This window comes from Miscanthus floridulus, chromosome 2 (assembly GCF_019320115.1).
Source record: "Miscanthus floridulus cultivar M001 chromosome 2, ASM1932011v1, whole genome shotgun sequence".
Taxonomy (NCBI): Eukaryota; Viridiplantae; Streptophyta; class Magnoliopsida; order Poales; family Poaceae; genus Miscanthus; species Miscanthus floridulus.
The window spans coordinates 142,721,415-142,740,326 of NC_089581.1; the positions used below are offsets into that span (position 1 = coordinate 142,721,415).

General features: G+C 46.2%; 1 protein-coding gene across 1 annotated transcript; it reads right to left on the reverse strand.

Moving 5' to 3' along the window:
• Positions 1-343: 343 nt before the first annotated feature.
• Positions 344-1,161, reverse strand: LOC136539924 (uncharacterized). The gene is made up of 2 exons (XM_066531905.1): positions 1,101-1,161; positions 344-1,015 (listed from the first exon to the last, which is right to left on the reverse strand). The coding sequence occupies exons 1-2, from the start codon at positions 1,117-1,119 to the stop codon at positions 627-629; spliced, it is 408 nt and encodes a 135-aa protein (XP_066388002.1). The 5' UTR covers positions 1,120-1,161; the 3' UTR covers positions 344-626.
• Positions 1,162-18,912: the final 17,751 nt, after the last annotated feature.

The window sequence follows — 18,912 nt, forward strand, 5'->3', positions numbered from 1 at the left end:
TGTCTCCGGTTCCTCCCAACACGTGCACGGGATCCGCTCTCTACGTTGCGGGTGATCGGCAGGTCCCCCCTGGTTTGGCTTGTCTGCGTTCACGTGTGCACAGGTCATAGTACCTCATACTCCGACCACATGCCAGACTAGGGCTGCACAAACTTTTCAGGATGACGTGTCGAGCAAAACGGTACAAGTAAACAGAACGTTAACACGTTCCCACTTAGTTACACCAACACAAAATTTCAAGCTTAAAGTACGTTTTGTATAAAACAAACAAGCTTATAATGATATACAGTTACGTTATTACAAGCTTGCCTGAAAAGGCTCAAGTTTACAATAACACAACTATGTCCTCCTTCTACAGCTTTAAGCCTATTACATTGGCTGGTCGGGGCGCATGGCATTTACTGCTCGCCGCCTCTGATACCCTACTCGAGTCTCGAGGACTCTGGAGCTAGTCAAGCTGAAGGGGATGGCCCCGTCGGTGCCTGGCTGGTCGAGACCGCAGGCTTCGTTGGTTGGCTTGTAGCTGATGGCATTTCCAGCTGGCTTGTCGATGGCATACCCTGCACAGGTGCTGTCCCACCTCCGCACAGGTTAATATCGCCAATTATCTTTGACGACAAGTCCAGCTAGGCCGTCCGAAGCTCTTCGGCCTGGTCTGGGTCTATCTCCTTCGGGTACCCAGCCTCCAAGCGTTTGAGATCGATCAGGGGGTAGTGAGCACGCACCATGCTTAGCACATGGGCACCCGTGTACTCACCCGCCTCCTTCACGAAGTCTTGGAACCATCCCCATGCTTGCTTGCATCTCTCGACCAGTCCGAGCTGAGGTGTCCTTAGCTCTTCCTCTGTGAGCGCCGGGTCGATAAGGTCGAGGACGGGCACAATGCCAGTTGCCATTTCTTGGCACCGCTTGCTCCACGTGTCCCGCTCCTCGGAGGCCTTAAGGCATTGTGCTTTCCAGTCGTCGCGCTCCTTGATCACGGCCTCAAGGTGCCTCTTGGCATTGACTTTCAAAACTGAAAACAGTACAAGACATCAAACGTGATGACACGACAAGGCGATGCGGGCAATTGAACGAGAAAGGTGGTCTAGAGTGCTTACTTTTCAGGTCGTCCTTCATTTTGTTAGTGTGGTCTTGGAGTTCCGACTGGCGGCGTGCCAGTTTCTCATTGTCCTCCTTCAGGCGACCACATTCTGCAAGCGCGCGGCTGTTCTCCCCCTGGAGGCAGGTCACTTCAGCTTCTAAACCTGCATTACAGCTATTGATGTCAAGAACAAAATAACGCAAGTCCTGCACTTGCTATGATACGGTGAACACTTACTTATTTTCTCCTGCTCTTTGTTTTCGAGCTGGCCGACCAGGTTTTGGTTCTGTGTTTCTTGGTCTGTCCTCTCCTGGTCGGCGGCTTCAAGGTGGCGCCGTAGACGTTCCACTTCAGCCGTCAGCTCCTTATTGGTCATCATGGTTCCTTCTATCTGGTCGAAGCACCTTTTTCGGTATCTTGCAGTTTTCATCAAGTCCTGCACACAGACAAGCTACGTCAGACAGCTCGACTACACAACAGGGTCAAGGACTAAAGCCAAATATACCTGGACTTCAGTCACCAGACGCTTGGCCGCCCGTTCGACTCTTAAGGTCTCTTCGACCTCTGGGATTTCCTCGTGCATGACCCATTCGTCGTTCCGATAGCGCGACACATATACATGTTGTCGCCTATCTTGGGGACGGCCCAGGACTTCTTCCACTTCATCCTCTTCAGCCTCCTGTTCGGGAGGTGGCACTGGTCCGAAGTTTGCAGACTCCACGACCATCAGGGCTTTCCCACGAGCCGTCGCGTCGGCAACCATGTTCCGGGCAACTTCTGGCTGCTGCCCCTCGGCTAGATCTAGCTCCCTTGGCGCCATGGTATCCGCCTCATCAGGTTTCGTGCTTGGAGCACTTGTATTCTACTCGGGGACTGGCATCTGGTCGTCCACCTACTGAGGCCCAGGCAGAGTCCCCGCCATGGGCTCCTCCACGGTTGGTTGCTGAGCAGTTTGTCCAGCCGTTGTTGGTAAGGACGTTCCGCACACAGCTAGCTGGTCGGGGTTTTCGGTGGACGCCGATCTAATACATTCAGAGACAAATTCAGAAGATAATAGCATCCAATGCAAAATGCAAAGCTTACATCAAAAATATAGATACTTACAGTTTTGATTTGCGGAAGGATGTGAGGAAGGAACGTCTCCTCGACCGCCCCTGCTCCGCTTGCTCGGCAGTTTCCACCGGGACTTGTTCAACCTCCGGTACGGGCGTCGGAGCTTGATGCGGCATGTTCTCTTCGTTCGTGCTCTATGTTGCAGTGGTCGGTGCTGTGACCACTGCTGGCACAGAGGAGCCACCTTGCTCCGACGGTCCCACCTGCCTTCTCCTTTTTCGGGGGACGAGCCGGAAGATGTCCGCATCCTCTGCTTCGTCGTCCGACGGGGGGAAGATGGCTTGACGTCGTTTGCTGGCAGCCGGACGCTTGCCAGCGGCTCTGGTCGAGGCGCCCTCTACGGTCTCGAGTACCGCCCAGTGAACGTCGTCGGTCCTGGCGCTGGTCTGGGCGGCTGGCCCAGTAGCTTGTGGCCATTCTACACCAGGGGGAGGCGACACAAATACTCCTGCCCGGTCACGGCCATTACACTGAGACACAAAATGAAGGAAAAGACAGTTATTTTCTTGATGCGACATGACTATACAGTTAAATGGAGGTGTCATTTACCTTTGGGGGAGGGCGAGCCAGTTTGAAGGCGTGTTCGATGGCGTTCAGTGCAACATAATTGGGATCGGCCAGGTTGAACAGCTCTCCAATCCTGGCCTTGATTTCCATCTTGTCGAGCGGCTCCTTCCTGGTCCTCGTCGGATCAGCGCCTCCTTGGTACTCGAAGCCGGGGTGAACCCTTTTCTGGCAGGGCTGAATTCTTCGGCTGATGAAGTTGCCGACAACGCTCGGGCCATCAAGCCTTCCCCACGGGATCATCCCGAGCAGTTCGGTGATCTGCTCCAAGTTCTCGGGCCTCTCCGACCAGCTGCTCTTCTTCTCTGGAATCAGTCCCACATCGCACAGAGTGATGGTGTTCGGCTCTTCGCGGATGTAGAACCACTTCTTGTACCACTCGTCCAATGAGGTGTTCCAGGGGCAGTGCAGGTATTGAGCCTTCATGCCGTCACGCAGGTTCAGGTAAACGCCTCCGGCGATCTTCGAGCCACCGCTCCCTTTCTTCCGAAGACAGAATAGGTGGCGAAAGAGGTCGAAATGGGGCTGGAAGCCACCATAAGCCTCGTAGAGATGGATAAAGGTGGAAACAAGAAGAATCGAGTTGGGATGCAGATTGCAAATCCCAATCTCGTAGTACAAGCAGAGACCCTGAAGGAAAGGGTGCACTGGAATCCCAAAACCCCGTTTGAAGAAATCTTCAAAGACCACAATCTCACCTGGTTGTGGATCGGGGAAGCTTTCTCCTTCCGGTGCACGCCATCCCGCAAGTGCCTTGTTGTGGAGCACTCCCATGGCGACGAGGTCCTCGATGGTCTGCTCGTTGCTCCGCGACTTCCACCATTCTTTCACCATGACCCCGCCTTTCTTCTGGGCGTCTCTCTTCGCCATTAGTTCGTCCTTACTAAGTGGATGGATGCGGGAGACCGGAGGGATTGGTGATTATTTTTGGGGGAATAGGGTTCGGCAGGAGGAAGAAGAAGGTGGCGGCGGCGGATACCAATGGGGAATGGTATGAGTAACTTACCAGATCTGCATTATATAAAACAAAGAGCACCGTCGCTTCGTCCGCCCGAGAATATTGGGCGTCGTGCGCACGCGCCGCAGACGGTTGTTCACACAACCTCGAAATCTGCGCCAATAAACGCGCTCCTTCATTAACAGTGTATGCGCCTCTTCGTTGATGGTGTAAGGGGGGCCCACACTGACACACCTCAATACAGGTGTCAACCAACTGTTAAAAAAAAAAAAGAAGACGGAATGATGTATTGTATCTCTTTACTTTTTTGACCAGACGTGTCAGACTGGCCTTGGCAGAGAATAGAGAAAAGTACACAAAATAATAGTACAGGCAGCGCAAGTGATCGTGGATTTGCCTTGACCACTACTGTGCTCGGGGACTGCCCAGACCACTAATGTGCTCGGGGACTGCCCAGACCACTAATGTGCTCGGGGACTGCCCAGACCACTTTTGTGCTCGGGGATCGCTCCGACCACGGCCGTGCTCGGGGACTGCCCCGACCACTGCTTGCATAATGGTTCTCCTTGGCTACATGTGATCTGTACTCACATACAGTTAAGAGACTTTTCTTTAGACCTCGCTACAAGGCTCATACTTCGCCTTCCAGCAAGCTCGGGGACTACGTCGATACGATGCACCTGCCGGTGTATCTTGTTTTGCCTGTACGGTAATTGGATTCTTAATCTCAGCGGAATTTTTTTTTGATAGACCCTGGCACCACATACCTGCGTCACCTACTACCAGGCTCGGGGACTAAGTGGGCACACTTCACCTTGCGGTGAATGTGTTTGTTTAAATCGACCCCTGTGTTTTGAATGATTATTAGGATTATTAGTATGCTCGGGGACTGTCCCGACCACTGCTTGAATGGTGGTTCTCCTTGGCTGCATGTGATTTGTACTCACATACAGTTAAGAGACTTTTCTTTTAGACCTTGCTACAAGGCTCATACTTTGCCTTCCAGCAAGCTCGGGGACTAAGTGGGCACACTTCACCTTGCGGTGAATGTGTTTGTTTTTCGACCCCTACGCTTCTGATGTTTAAGGATGCTATACTTCAAGACCACTTACATTTCTTTTCAGAAATACAAGTGGGCACACTTCTCAGGACAGAAATCTTTTTCTTTTTTCTTAAGAGCACCATACATTCTTCGGACAACCTACTTCTCCGGTGATGACGGTGGTCGGAGGCGTCAAGAATTCAAGCCTCGCTTGTCGGAGAAGTTTCAAATGGCGTGTCGCAGCATAATACATGATGCTCGGGGACTAGCTGTGGGGGTATTAACCCCTATACCCTTACGGCTAAGCTTGGGCTGGCCCGGATTGATGGTTTCAGTCCACCCGAAAGATGACGTGCGGCCCGGTTAACCTGATCGGAGTCCCGCACAAGGAATCAAGACGGATTTGGCGACCAAGCAGGATCCTGGTCGGTTAGAATAGGAATCCTTATCCGGCCAGATATGGCAATTGTAACTGACTAGGATTAGTTTCCAGATTTGTAACCCTGCCCCCCGGACTATATAAGGCGGGCAGGGGACCCCTCTAAAAAATATCTCTCATTGACATACAGCAATACAAATCAGACACAGGACGTAGGTATTACGCCTTCTTGGCGGCCGAACCTGGATAAAACCTCGTGTCTGTCTTGCGTCACCGTCTTGTTTGGGGCTTGCGCATCTGTCTGCCGATAATCTACTACCTTGGGCATACCCCTAGGTAGACTGCCGACCATATTTCGTCGACAAGCGCAGATGGCTAGAGTTAATCAAGGATTATGATTTGGATATACACTATCACCCAGGAAAGGCTAATGTTGTAGCAGATGCCTTGAGTAGGAGGAGTTATGTGAACATGGCCTATACAACTCAACTACCTAAAGAGTTGTGTGAGGAGTTCAAATACCTAAATTTGGGTATTGTGGCTAACACCATGGAGTTAGAGGTAGAACCTACTCTGGAACAAGAGATTCGTAAGGGACAGCTGAATGATGAGAGGATCAAGGATATTGCGGAACATATAGTGATTAATAAAGCCCTAGGATTCCACATGGATGATCAAGGGATAGTATGGTTTGGCAAAAGGATTTGTGTGCCGGAAGTGAAATCTATTAGGGAGTCTATTTTGAGGGAAGCTCATGACTCAGCCTATTCCATACACCCAGGGAGTACTAAAATGTATCGTGATCTTAAAGAGAGATACTGGTGGTATGGACTAAAGAGAGATGTAGTTGAACATGTGGCCATATGTGACACGTGCCAAAGAGTAAAAGTAGAACACCAGAGGTCAGCAGGTTTGCTACAGCCTATGAAGATACCCGAGTGGAAATGGGAAGAAGTTGGAATGGACTTTATAGTTGGATTACCCCATACACAGAGATGATTTGACTCTATCTGGGTAATTGCGGACCGTCTAACAAAAGTGGCACATTTCATTCTGGTCAAGATAACTTATTCGGGTGCAAAGTTGGCATAGTTATACATGGAAAGGATTGTATGTTTACATGGAGTACCAAAGAAGATTGTTTCAGATAGGGGTACACAGTCCACATCACATTTTTGGTAGAAATTGCATGAGTCCATGGATACAAAGTTGAACTTTAGCTTAGCTTACCATCCTCAGACAGATGGGCAGATTGAGAGAACAAACCAGATCTTAGAGGATATGCTAAGAGCTTGTGCTCTGCAGTATGGGACAAGTTGGGATAAGAGTTCACCCTATGCCAAATTCTCCTATAATAATAGCTACCAAAAGATTCTTAAGATGGCACCATTTGAGGCATTATATGGCAGAAAGTGCAGAACCCCATTGTTTTGGAATCAAATAGGGGAAAGTCAAGTCTTTGGACCAGATGTTTTGCAATTGGCAGAAAAACAAGTACAAACAATAAGGCAAAACTTGAAGGTTGCACAGTCTCGACAGAAAAGCTATGTGGACACGAGAAGAAGAGATTTGGTGTTTGAAATCGAAGACTTTGTTTATCTCAAAGTTTCACCTATGAAAGGAGTTAAGAGATTTCATACCAAGGGAAAGTTGTCACCTAGGTATGTGGGACAATTCAAGATCATCAACAGGAGAGGAGAAGTTGCTTACCAGCTAGAATTACCGGAGCAGCTCTCAGGTGTTCATGATCTCTTCCATGTGTCGCAACTTAAGAAATGTTTGAGAGTGTAACACCCCAGGTGTTTGCCTTCCACATTTGCACTTGCATTTCATGAACATGAGCATCATTCATCATAAGCTTGTGTTGCCTGAAACATGTTTTTGAAACATTGCAACGTATCGTTATATTTCATGTGTGTTGTTTCCATTATGAAATGAAAAGTGTGCAACACTTAAGTGCAACATGTGCCACTCACTTTGGTGACATATGGTTAGTTAATACTATGCAACAAGATCTTGAAACATGTGAAACATGACTATGAAACAATTGTAACATTTCATGTGTTTTTCATTGTTTCAATACATACAATGCTTGATTCTTGTGTGACCAAGGTGTGGTGTGGCTAATAATTCTTTTAAACAACTTAGTGACACCTAGAATGTCATTTGGAACATTGTTCATATTAATCATGTTGCCTAAATAGGATTTCAAAAAGTGGTTTAACTTGTTTTGACCCCTAAACCCCTTTGGTTTGACTGTTTAAAAAGTGTAGCTTAGGATGTTTGCATGTCTGAGCAACCTAAAACAAAGTTGTAGCAAATTTGATAAGGAACAAACTTTGTTTTGAAGCCAAGTCATGAAAATATGCACAACATGTTCAAAAAGGACCCACAAGTCAGCATTGAAGGTGGATTCAACACTTGAAAAATTTTCTAAGTCCTAAGTACATTTTCAGTTTGATTGGGCCAACTTTGGCTTGATACAACTCTTGATCCTCTGTGATTTAGCTATTGATTTCTAAAGCAAAGTTGTAGACCTAGCTTAACTCTACAACTTTCATGTACATTGCTTCCACTAATTTGTCACGGTTTAAGAAATCAAACACTGTCAAACATGGCTGTCAGGCGGATCGAGTTAACTGAATGCGAGCTACAGTACCTGACAGAAATAAAAAAACGAGCACCATGTGGGTGACACTCGTCGCCGGCCATCTGACCGCGCTGCCATGCGCCGCGGACATCCTGGCGCTACTGGCCACGACGTGAACACTCCGCGCGCCTACCCAACCAGTTTGTTAGCTCCATTTACATCTCCTTCGCCTCCACTGCGCGCAGCAATAGAGCCGCAGCAGCTCCGCCATTGCCGACCGAGCTTCGCCATCGCCTAGCTCGCTCGCCACTGCAAAAACGCATCAGCCAGCTCGTCAATAGCTTCGCCGTGTCCTCCTCTACCTTCTCCACCTGCTAGCTGAGCCGTTTGAGCTTTGGTAAGGTCACAGTGACCATTCCAGCCACCGCCGCCATGAGCGTGTCCTCGCCGGAGTTGAGGCCGCCGTGGTTGGGGTAGCTAGGAACCTTCCCGCCTCTTCTCTTTGCTGGGATAGCACCGTGGCGACCTCCTGTAGCTCATACCATGCTCGGTTAAGCCAGCCATGACTTGCCGTCGCCGACAGCTCACACCGGAGCTCTGTCGTGCCGCCATCACCGGCGACGAGCTACCTCCGGTTAAACCTAGGTCACAATAGTAGCATTGATCGACGCGTCTTGTCACATAGATCACGTAGGTGTCCTCCATTTCGCCGGAGGAGTCGCCGTCGGTGAGCTTCACCGTGTTCAGCGCCGTCGAAGCCGCCTCCCCTGTTTCGTCTCACTGACAGGCGGGTCCGGCTGACAACCAGGTCCCACACGTCAGTGACTGCCTGTCCATATGATAGTTCAAATTTTCAGTTTTGAATGCTGTTTTGTAAATTTTGTAACTCCCAATGTGTAGATCCAAATGGTGTGATTCAAATTTTGTTAGACTCATAGTGAGGTCTAGTATTTAAGAAAAATATGTCTTGAGCACATGATGTATAAATTTTGGATGAATTAAATAGGAACTTGAAAGGTGTTTTTGAATGCATGCAAACTTGTTTAAATCATATCTTGAGTTTCTGTGATCCAAAAATTGTGAAATTTTGTGGGTAAGCTAGTATTGCTTAGTAGAAGCTCTGGTTAAAATTTGAGAGTCATTGCATGTGTAGTTTTTGAGTTATATTTTTCCTTTTATCATTGATGGATACTTGTATGAATTTTTGTAAAATATCTAGGAATCATATGACCATGAAACTTGGTGGGTAGTATCTTAGTATCTTAAGGATGCTAGGAAAAATATAAAATCTGTTGCTTGACACTTTTCACTAAGGTTTCCTAATTATGCCATTTTAAGCCATTATGCCTTATCATTTTTGTGTAGGTTGTTATACTTACTCAAATGGTGTGAAATTTTTATGGTAGTCTACTTAGGGCATGTAGTGTCTACTGTAATTTTTGTATATTTAATGGTGTAGTTTTCATATATGTTTACTATTTCCTCTAATTAATTAAATAAATTAAGAAAGGTATTAAAAGAAATGTTTTGGGGATGAACACCCTACTTTCTGGTGTTCATGTGATATGAGTGATATGTGAGTAGAGTTAGTTTTGTCCAATTACGTGTTTACATCATAAGTTATTAATTATTTCGTTTGCATTATGTCCCTCTGGACAGATCTGGGGACTTTAGAAAGTTCCCCATGATATTTTGGTTTTCTGTGGATGTGATGAATACAAGAGGTGTAGATAATTTATGTATCGAGCTCCTGTCAAAATTTGAGGGCATTTGGCCCAGTAGTTTAGAAACTACAGCTGTTTAAAGTTAGGTTCCAGTTTGGCTTACTCTCTGCCTTGTGAGGACATAGTTCTGTTGATCAAAGAATTCAACTTGGTAAAGTGTTGAATCATGCTTTGAGGTCTGCAAATGAATTATAGACAATTTCATAAGCTTTTCAGATTGTCTTGTTGCATATCATTTGGATTTATAAATCTCCAGTTATGGCTAGTTTACTGTACCACTACATAGTCTTCATTTTGCTGGAATACAAATGCTTGAGTGTATGCTTGATGCAATGTTCCCATTGATTGTTTAGGGGTTAGCCTAACTTGCGAATATGCTTAGGTGTAGGTGCTAGGTCATTAACTGAAGATGAGCAATTATACATTAGGTTGTATAAACTTGGTAAGTGAAAGTGATTTGAATAGGGCTTAAGTTGGAATGTGCAAACTACAGCGAACATGTGCATTCCCCGAGCATCCCGGACATTCGTTCATATGCATTCATGATATTTATCTTGCGCATTCATGCAATAGGTGTGCCGGAGGGAGTGACGTTGTTGGAGTTCGAGGGAGCCAACCAGGAGGAGGAGCCCGAGGTGCAGGAAGCCGACGAAGCAGCCGCCGTGGAGGAGTTGCCCGAGTGCCCTGACCACCAGCCTTCCTCGTTCCTGAAAGGCAAGCCCCGAAGCATATTAAGTCTCCCATGTTTTTACAAATACATTGAGTATCTTTTATTGTTAATGATGCATTAAGTATAGGAATTGGTTGGAACCAATTGCTGCATTATATATCCTTCCTTGTCCAGATATCGCACTGGAATCCTATTTAAGTTCAGGACGGGTTAAATGCTTAGCCATGCCTAGTGCGGTAGAAGTCAGGTGATTTCCTATCACCTACGAGCTTTAGGATGAGGTGGATCACGGTTGGCTATATTTGCTATCGTGGAAAAGAACCATGTGAATAATGAATTAAGACCGGGCGGGGTCTTGTGTAGGTTTGAACATAGTGACTCCGTCTGAGTCGTTTAAGGACCGATACGCTGTATGTCCTCATGTCATGTTGAACACAGCCTAACACTTAGCTGGCCGGATAAGTCGTTCCGACCGCGAAGCCTAGTAGCTCGTTTCAGGCCGAGGACGCGAGCAGGGGTCCGCAATCTGGATGGAAGTAAGGATGTGTAGGGAACCATTGGCGTAAGCCCAAGGGCGGGTTAAGTCACCGAGCACTCATGGCAGAGTGGTTCTCTGATTTTGCGGCACTGTTCGGACTCGCGACTCCTGAATCGTACCAAAGGTGACTTGTTTGTGACCCTGACAGGAGAAGCAGGTTTTGTGTTTAGGAATACCCCTCTAGCTGGATAGGAATCGATTCGAATCGCCGTCTCTCCCGGATAGTGAGAACTTGACTGAGCAGCGACAACGTAGATTCAATTAATTTAACGATATGGTTAAATGGAAGATGATGATAAGGTTGCCACAATGAATACCTGATATGGTTATTAATGTTTGCACCCTAATAAAATGATTGCTTAGTATAGATGCTAATATAGATGATAGGTTAATGGCTAAAAGTCACTGCTAGTTCAGGTTAAGAGTTGATCATTATTACTTATGCTTTTCCGCAAAAAGAAAGTGTCAGCCAGATCCACTACATTAAGCTATGCATAATCCTTGGTGTCATTTGTTTTGGTTTTCGACGGGTAAGTCTAGCTGAGTACATTCCCGTACTCAGGGTTTATTCCCTCTTGTTGCAGATGACCTCCTATATCAGGGATTCTGTAAGTATTGTCTCCACCCGGCGGGTGATGAAGACTAGATCATGGGCATGATCTCTATTTCCCTTATCTGAATGCTTTTGCGGGCTGTGATCAGCGAACCAGTATGTGTATTTGAACTCGGGTGTGTAAGTTAAACTATTTTCTTCCGCATGTTTTACAAGACTTGTTTTGTAATAACGATGACTCTGTGATGATGTAATCTATTTGCGAACGTTTGTGAAATGTTGTAACGTATGATATGTTATGTTGAATTACTGTGATCTTGGTTGTATGCAAGTTGGTTTGAAATCCTTCGAGATTTCGGTTGACTACCGGGTTTATATGGGCTCAAGTTCGAGAATTTGATCATTTCGGCGATTGTTTTTGTACTTGTGCTCTTATAAATTGGTCGGTTCTATGACAGAGAGTACCTGAGGAACAACTACCTTTGGAAGAACTAGATATCCGAGGGGATCTATCAAACAAAGAATATCTAGTGAGAATCTTGGAAATAGTGGAGAGAATCACAAGGAGCAAGATAATAAGAACGTGCAAGGTTCAGTGGAACAGACACTCTGTGGATGAGGCAACTTGGGAAAGAGAGAAAGATCTGAGAACTGACTATCCCAATCTCTTCGAACCATCCAAATCTTGAGGACGAGATTCATCTTAAGGGGGGTAGGTTTGTAACACCCAAAATTCTTACTACAAATTAGCAATTAATTCTTAATATTTATTAAATTTTCTAGGAATTTTTAACTTAGGCTAAATAATAAATGTTGGATAAATAAAATATACTATAAGGATTAGAAACAATGGTTGTTGCATTCATGCCGAAGCATTTGGTTTTTGGTTGAGTGTAGGGCTAGATGATTTGAAGTTGAATTCAAATTCTATTTGAATTTGGCTTAGAATTGAAAATAGATTTTGAAAAGGTTTTGTTTTTGAAAAAAATTACCTTTCTTCCATTCTGGCCTAGTCTTTTTTTCTCCCCCTTCCCGCACTGGCCCGCTGGTAGCCCAGCCACGCCCTTCCTCCCTTCTCTTCTCTTCTTCAGCGCCCGACCTTCTGCCTCGCTCGTGCGGCCCACTGCTCGGCCTACCTCGCGCCTTCCTCCATAGCGCACCGCACGCCAGCGCGTGGCCTAGCTGGGCACCGCAGCCCGCATGCGCCCGCTCGCCCGCTCTCTTTCTCCCTTCACACACTGCGCCTCTGGCCCGGCATGTCAGTGCCCTTCTCATCCTTTCCTTTCTTCTCCGCCTGAGCCTTTCCTTTCTTCCCCTGGCGCTTTCCTTTCTCCGACCGCCGATGGCGCTGCCCGGCATGGAATCTCACCGCCGTCGCCCACATATGGCAGGCGGCCAATCCTGCCCAAATCCTCCCACTCTCTTTCCTTCTAGCGCTCACCGACTGACCTATAAAGCCCCGCGTCATCCCTTCTCCCTCTCCCATCCTCTGCTCTCGGTTTTTAGTAGCCGCCACCGTAGCTCTCCCTCGCTCGCGCCTCGGAGCTCGACGCCGACGCCACCCAGAGATTCGTTGTGACCTCCCACGCCCTTAGGTACCCCTAGTTTCACAAATTGGTCACGAATTTCTCGGATTCAACCTCACCCGCATGCTCTCTCTCTCTCCAGAGCACCACCGCCATCGACCTCACCTCTAGAGCCCGTCCCAAACGCCGTGAACGCCTCCACCGGACTCGCGGTGAGCTCCCGACCCTTCCCATGCCTTCCATTCACTGTTTCGTGCGCTAGAACGCCGTATCATTGATCACCATCACCGCCGGCCATGGCATGCTCACCGGCGACCCTGTGCAGCGGCACAGGGCTCACCGTGCCATCCGATAGGCTCTAGACGGTTGGGATTAGATCCCACTAGTTGGATCATAACCGGTCCACCGGGAGCTGTGGACTCGACCCACGCTGCCGCGTCAGCACCCACTTCACTGGTCCACTGCATACGCGTGGTGCAGCGCACCAGTCCCTAGCCACCACGTGTCTGCCCAGACCGCAGCGGGTCAAACCCGTAGTCAAGCACGCCTCTTTTGTAGAAAAACCCCTCTGTTTTTGTAGATTCAACCCACAGTCCATTTTAATTCAAAGTAATTGTTTTTCAGTCCTATTTTTATTCACTTTAGACCCTATATTTTCCAGAATTAGTACCCGCAGTCCAAGAACACGTTACAGTATGATTTTATTCAAATTTAAGTTTGTGTTATTTATAGAAATGCCATTACATCTGATTGCATGCATAACTTTCGCGTTTTAAGTTCGATTTGAGTGATTCTTTCGCTCATGTGTTCGTAGCAATACGTAGAATAGATTTATAAGCTTTTCAGCTTATGTTTTTACTATTTGGTGTACAGTTCTAATAGAAGTCTATCTTGTATGCATGTAATGATTGGTATGATGCTTGATTGGTGATTGGAACACGATTAGAGGGTGAGCCATTTGAGGTGACTAAAGACCCACAGCAGGATCAGCAGTACTTTCAGGACGACTTTGAGGAAGGCAAGTGTACCAAAGTCCCCTTGTTACCTATGAACTATTACCATTCATATTCATGCATGTGTTTAATCTGAAATGCCTTTAAGGACTTTACCTAGATGATTACTTGTACCACATATCCTTGATACCTGAGGTTTTTGGGTAGGCATTTTGGATAGATGCTGCAGCGCTTAACATAAAATAATTGTCAAACATGATTAAAGGCTATATGTAATGTGATAAATTGGAGCTTTTTAGCAACAGATAGGGGGCTAGAGTATGGGGTTGAGTACTCTTGTGCCTCTCCATAAGGACTTAATCCTGAAGTGGCAACCCAGGAGGGTCCGTACAACCCCAAGTGTCATATGGCTCTGACTTTAACCTGTTAACTAGATTGTACTAGCTCGTCTGTAGCTCTAGTAAGGGTTAAGAGGGTATCTTTCCTTTTTCTGCTAGGGTGTGTACCGTGCTGCGATGCCCACGTGTGCCACTCCTTTGTAGCTACGACTTGTTAGTGCAACTACATAAGGGTTTCATAGTGAAACTCTACCACACTTCCTGGGAAGAGGTGTAGTGGGTCTCATGAACCCTGGCTTTGGGAATCACAACTCGGTGGGTAAAGATATACAATTTCTGCAGAAATAATTAACCTATTATAACAGCCGTGCTAGTTATTCCGCTGTGATTGTAATAATATTGCCTTTGAGCAAACTTTGTATTAATTTTATGATGAGATATGCGATGTAAGTACTTTACTTTGATACTATTACAATTTGTGATATATGTGTGTGTTTGGACATCCTGGGCGCACATATATGAGTACCTGGTTTTGCTATACAAAATTGGGTGCGACAATCATCTTAGAACGTTCGTCTCTGTTAATTAAATGACTTTTAGATGCAGTCATCTTAGGACATCCGCCTCTATAAATGATTTTTGGAGGCGAGCATTTTCCCGGAGGTCGCCCGACCATTTATGGAGACGGCCCATAAATATGTCTACCTCTGTTAATAATCAGAGAGGATGCCTCCTAAAATCATTTTTGTAGTAATGAGGAGTTGACTAATAACTTTGTATTATTTGGGTAGTTCATTTTGAACTATTAATTGAGGCATTAGTTAGAGTGTTTGGATCTACTGGAACTAATTTTAACAGCTGACTATTAGTTGGGTAGTAGTTGCCAAAATCTATATCAAGGTGTCTACAAGTGTTGTATTTAGTCCTACGCCGAATATTTATGATAAGAGAGCACAATATATTAGAAGAGACTATGACTGAACCATCATGCTAATCTTTGGTTGGTTATAGGCGGTTATAGGCTCCGATGGGCCTAGGCTTGGTGGGTGTTGGTATCAACTTATATATGCAACCTCCTTATATTTCAAGCTAGTGTACAATGATATTTTAGCACTTTTTCACTAGGAGTACTCCAAGGTTTATATCGAGTTTGGGAAACAAAAGAGAGAATGAGCAAAGCAGAGAAGAAAATTATGGTAGAACTGCCTAGTTTAATTGACATCTTGAAACCCTACGAAGGAAGTGATTGATTAAGTTCACATACACACTACCATAAAGCTTAATTCTATCCTGGAAGTAGGCATACCATTTCTAGTTTCCACCAAACAAATATTTCCAATCAATATCCCTCACAAAATTCTAAAACATAGACATGAGCTATGAGCACTAAAAATTGATAAAAGGAGAAAAGAAAAAAGAAAATAAAGAAAAAAATAGAGAGAGAAAGAAAGCTGGAAAAGATAGTCATGATATCAAAATTAATGGAGAGCGGGTTCTTTAAAAGAAAGGAGTCAAAACTACCTCTCATATCCACATGATGTGCACCCATCTTGATCAATAGATTGTATGAAATATTCCACAAAGGATCTGAGCTTTGACTTGACAATGTATGCAACCTAAGTATGCCTCAAAGTTTTTCCTACCCAAAACTCCACACAAGCCTTAGTAGTATATCTTGAGGCAAAACAAAGGACTTGGTGAGGATTATACATGCTATTATGCGATTCAAGAGTGTAATTTGAGGAACTTGAGCTTTTATTTGAAAAATTACAAAAACTCTGAGGGAAAAAAGCCAAATGAAGTATGGATAAATGGCCTTATATGATGATGGTCTACTTATCAAGTGCCTGAGACGGGTTAATTCTATAAGCCCCATGAAGATAAGGTAAGATATGTGAAATTCCTCTTATGCCAATTTACTCAATTTACGGGTGGACTGTTGGGTTGTACACAGGTTACTGTAGAGAGTTAACATCTATGCAACTCTTGATATGCTAGTTTAAGTCTTAGTCTTAGTTCAAGACAAGCAAATGTTTAAACTTGGAGGAGCTTGTGGATGGTCATTATTGAAATATATCTAAAATCAATATTTATCAATATATATGGATAAATGTAAGTTCTATGTACATCTTATTACACCTAATAAAGTTCTACCAAGTTTTAGCAAGCATATGTATGCAGGAGCATTATCACAAAAATGAAATAGTTTGGTCCCATGGGGAGGGGTCGGCCGACCACCCCTTGTCCCACTTTAGCTCAATTGATGCCAAAATCCAAGAAGCACACTATGGAGTAATCTCAAGCATCCAATTGAAGTTGGTTCAATCCGAGTGACAAGGTGGAACTCACATGGATCAAGGGGAACATACCGGCATGCAAAGAAGCACAAACCATCATAGCTAACCTTGACAAGGTTGCCTCCACGCCGTAGATTAGCAACACATGAAAAAACAGATGGAGGGGAGCCAATGCGAGGTCAACCGACCATGGATAGGGTCAGCTGACCAAACACATGCCGCAGACAACTCTGTTAACTTGTATAACTGCCAACCACTTCTAGGAGTTGATGAGGCAGGAAATGGAGGGTCAGTAGACCCTATAGTAAGTTAGCTAACCCTAGGCCCAGCCAACCCCCTCTAGCTTCCTACAAATACACCCCTGCTCACTCTATATGATAATAAATAGGGGGTGTGGCGCCATTGATAAAAAAGACAAGAATGACGAATCAAGAAGAAGCTCTCACTTTCAATTAGTAGTTAGATTATTAGTGTAATAGGGAGTTAGAGTTGAGTCCAACTAGCCTTGTGGTTCTATAAAAAGTCTTCGGGAGTCTGGTATAACTTTCCTTTTGTAAGACTTTGAATTATCAATATAATAATTATATTATCTATTTAATTACTTTGATAAATTATATTATGCAATCTCTATTCTAGTTGCATTATTTGAGTCCATACAAAAGTAGTATAGTTTAGGCTTAGCCCTTTTTATCTAAATCTATCTCTAGCATATATAGGTTCTGTCGGGGACCTAATACTGGGGTACCCAAAGGGGTGAAGCTAATAACCATCAAACATTGATGCTTCCAAACAGACAAGAACACAGCTACACTTCTTGCCCAAACGACTGAAGATTGGCTTCGCCTCGCCCAACATCCTAGGCTGGCTCTGCCTTGCCCGATGTCTGAGGGTAGGCTCCGCCTTGCCTGACGTTTGAGGGCAAGCTCCGCCTCACCCGACATCTAGGGGCAAGCTCTGCCTCGCCCGACGTCCAAGGGCAAGCTTTGCCTCGCCCGATGTTTGGGGGCAAGTTTCACCCCGCCTGACGTTCCGGACTGGCTTCGCCTCGCCCGGTGTTTCGGGCTGGCTTCACCTTGCCCAACGTACTAGGCTAGCTCCATCTCGCCCGATGCCTGAGGGCAGGCTCCACCTCGCCCAATGTTCGAGGGTAGGTCTTCGCCCCGCCCAACATCTGAGGGCTGGCTCCACCTCGCCCGACCCCCAAGGGTTGGACTCCGCCTCGCCCAACGACTGAGGGCTGGCTCTGCCTCACCCGACGTCCCGAGGTTGGCTCTGCCTCGCCGACGACTGCACCCTACTCCTTCATAATGACGAGCACAAGGTACGATAGGACATTCGAGTCAATCGTAGTACCGAGGACCATGCCCTGCACACCTATAGGAAGGTACTGTCAGGATATGACGGGACGGGCACTTTAAGCCCTTTCCATCCTAACAGAGCCTGAATAGTGTTGTAGGTGCTGACTTTTGTCCTAAAGTGTTGTGGCCGTCGCCGTCAGCCCTCGGGGGCGGATCCTGACACAAGCATACGACAACCACTACAATCCAAGAGAGAATTCGCATCATCTACAATGACAGACGTATGGTCACTTCCCCATCTACTCCCCGTAAGGTCATAGCTCGGCACCCTGGCACGCCGTACCGTCCGCCAGTATAGGATTGGACACAACCCCTTGCTGAACGAGGCCAGAGCATGACCCTATGAGGATCAGCGAACATGCCATCCCTGGCATGGTCTGCCATGTTAGTAGGGTAGGCTCAAGGAAAAAGGAAGACCCAGCTCCTTCGAAGGACCTTCTCAATCTCTATTTTTTTCTCTTTCTCCCATCTATAATCCCTGCTCCCCCTTAGTCTATAAAAGGGAGGGCAGGGCACCCCACAAGGACGACGGATCGATTCCATACATAAGACATAGCCAAGCAGCAACCAAGCTCTTAGCATCCTTTCGACCTTTCCATCAGAGACTTAGGACCTCTCCCTCTCTCGACCATTTGTACCCCCTACTATGAACTTTTTTGGTACTAATAACATGAGCAGCAGCAAACTAGACATAGGGACATTCTGCCCAAACCAGTATAAACCTTGTGTCCTTTATTACACCATCCGAGCCTAACGCGCAACAAATATAAATTTACTAGTTGGTGTTTGTTTGAAACACCGATAGTTGGCGTGCTAGGTAGGGGCCTTTACGCGTTCAAAATTAGGCCTCGGATGGCTAGCCACGCAATTAGCTGGGTCCCAGGCACACACATGCATTTTGATGACCTAGACTTCATCGTCATGGTGGGAGGAGAGTTGGCGTTGGCCCACACCGCCATTCAATCTCTCCCCTCCATCGGCTTCAACTATGGGAGGCTTGAGCGCTAGCCTGGTGTCTCCCTTGGACCCTAGCCATCCAAGGAGGACCCACACTACCTCACCCTCTCTCTGGTACACTTCACACGGAGCGCCCCAATGGTGCTTCCTTTCGGTCTCCGCAACACCACGGCGATCGTTAGCCACCTTGTGGCGCAGTGCATGATCCTGTCCCCCACGAACAACGAGTTCATGGGGATGATCGAAAGCATCACGGAATCCCTCCACG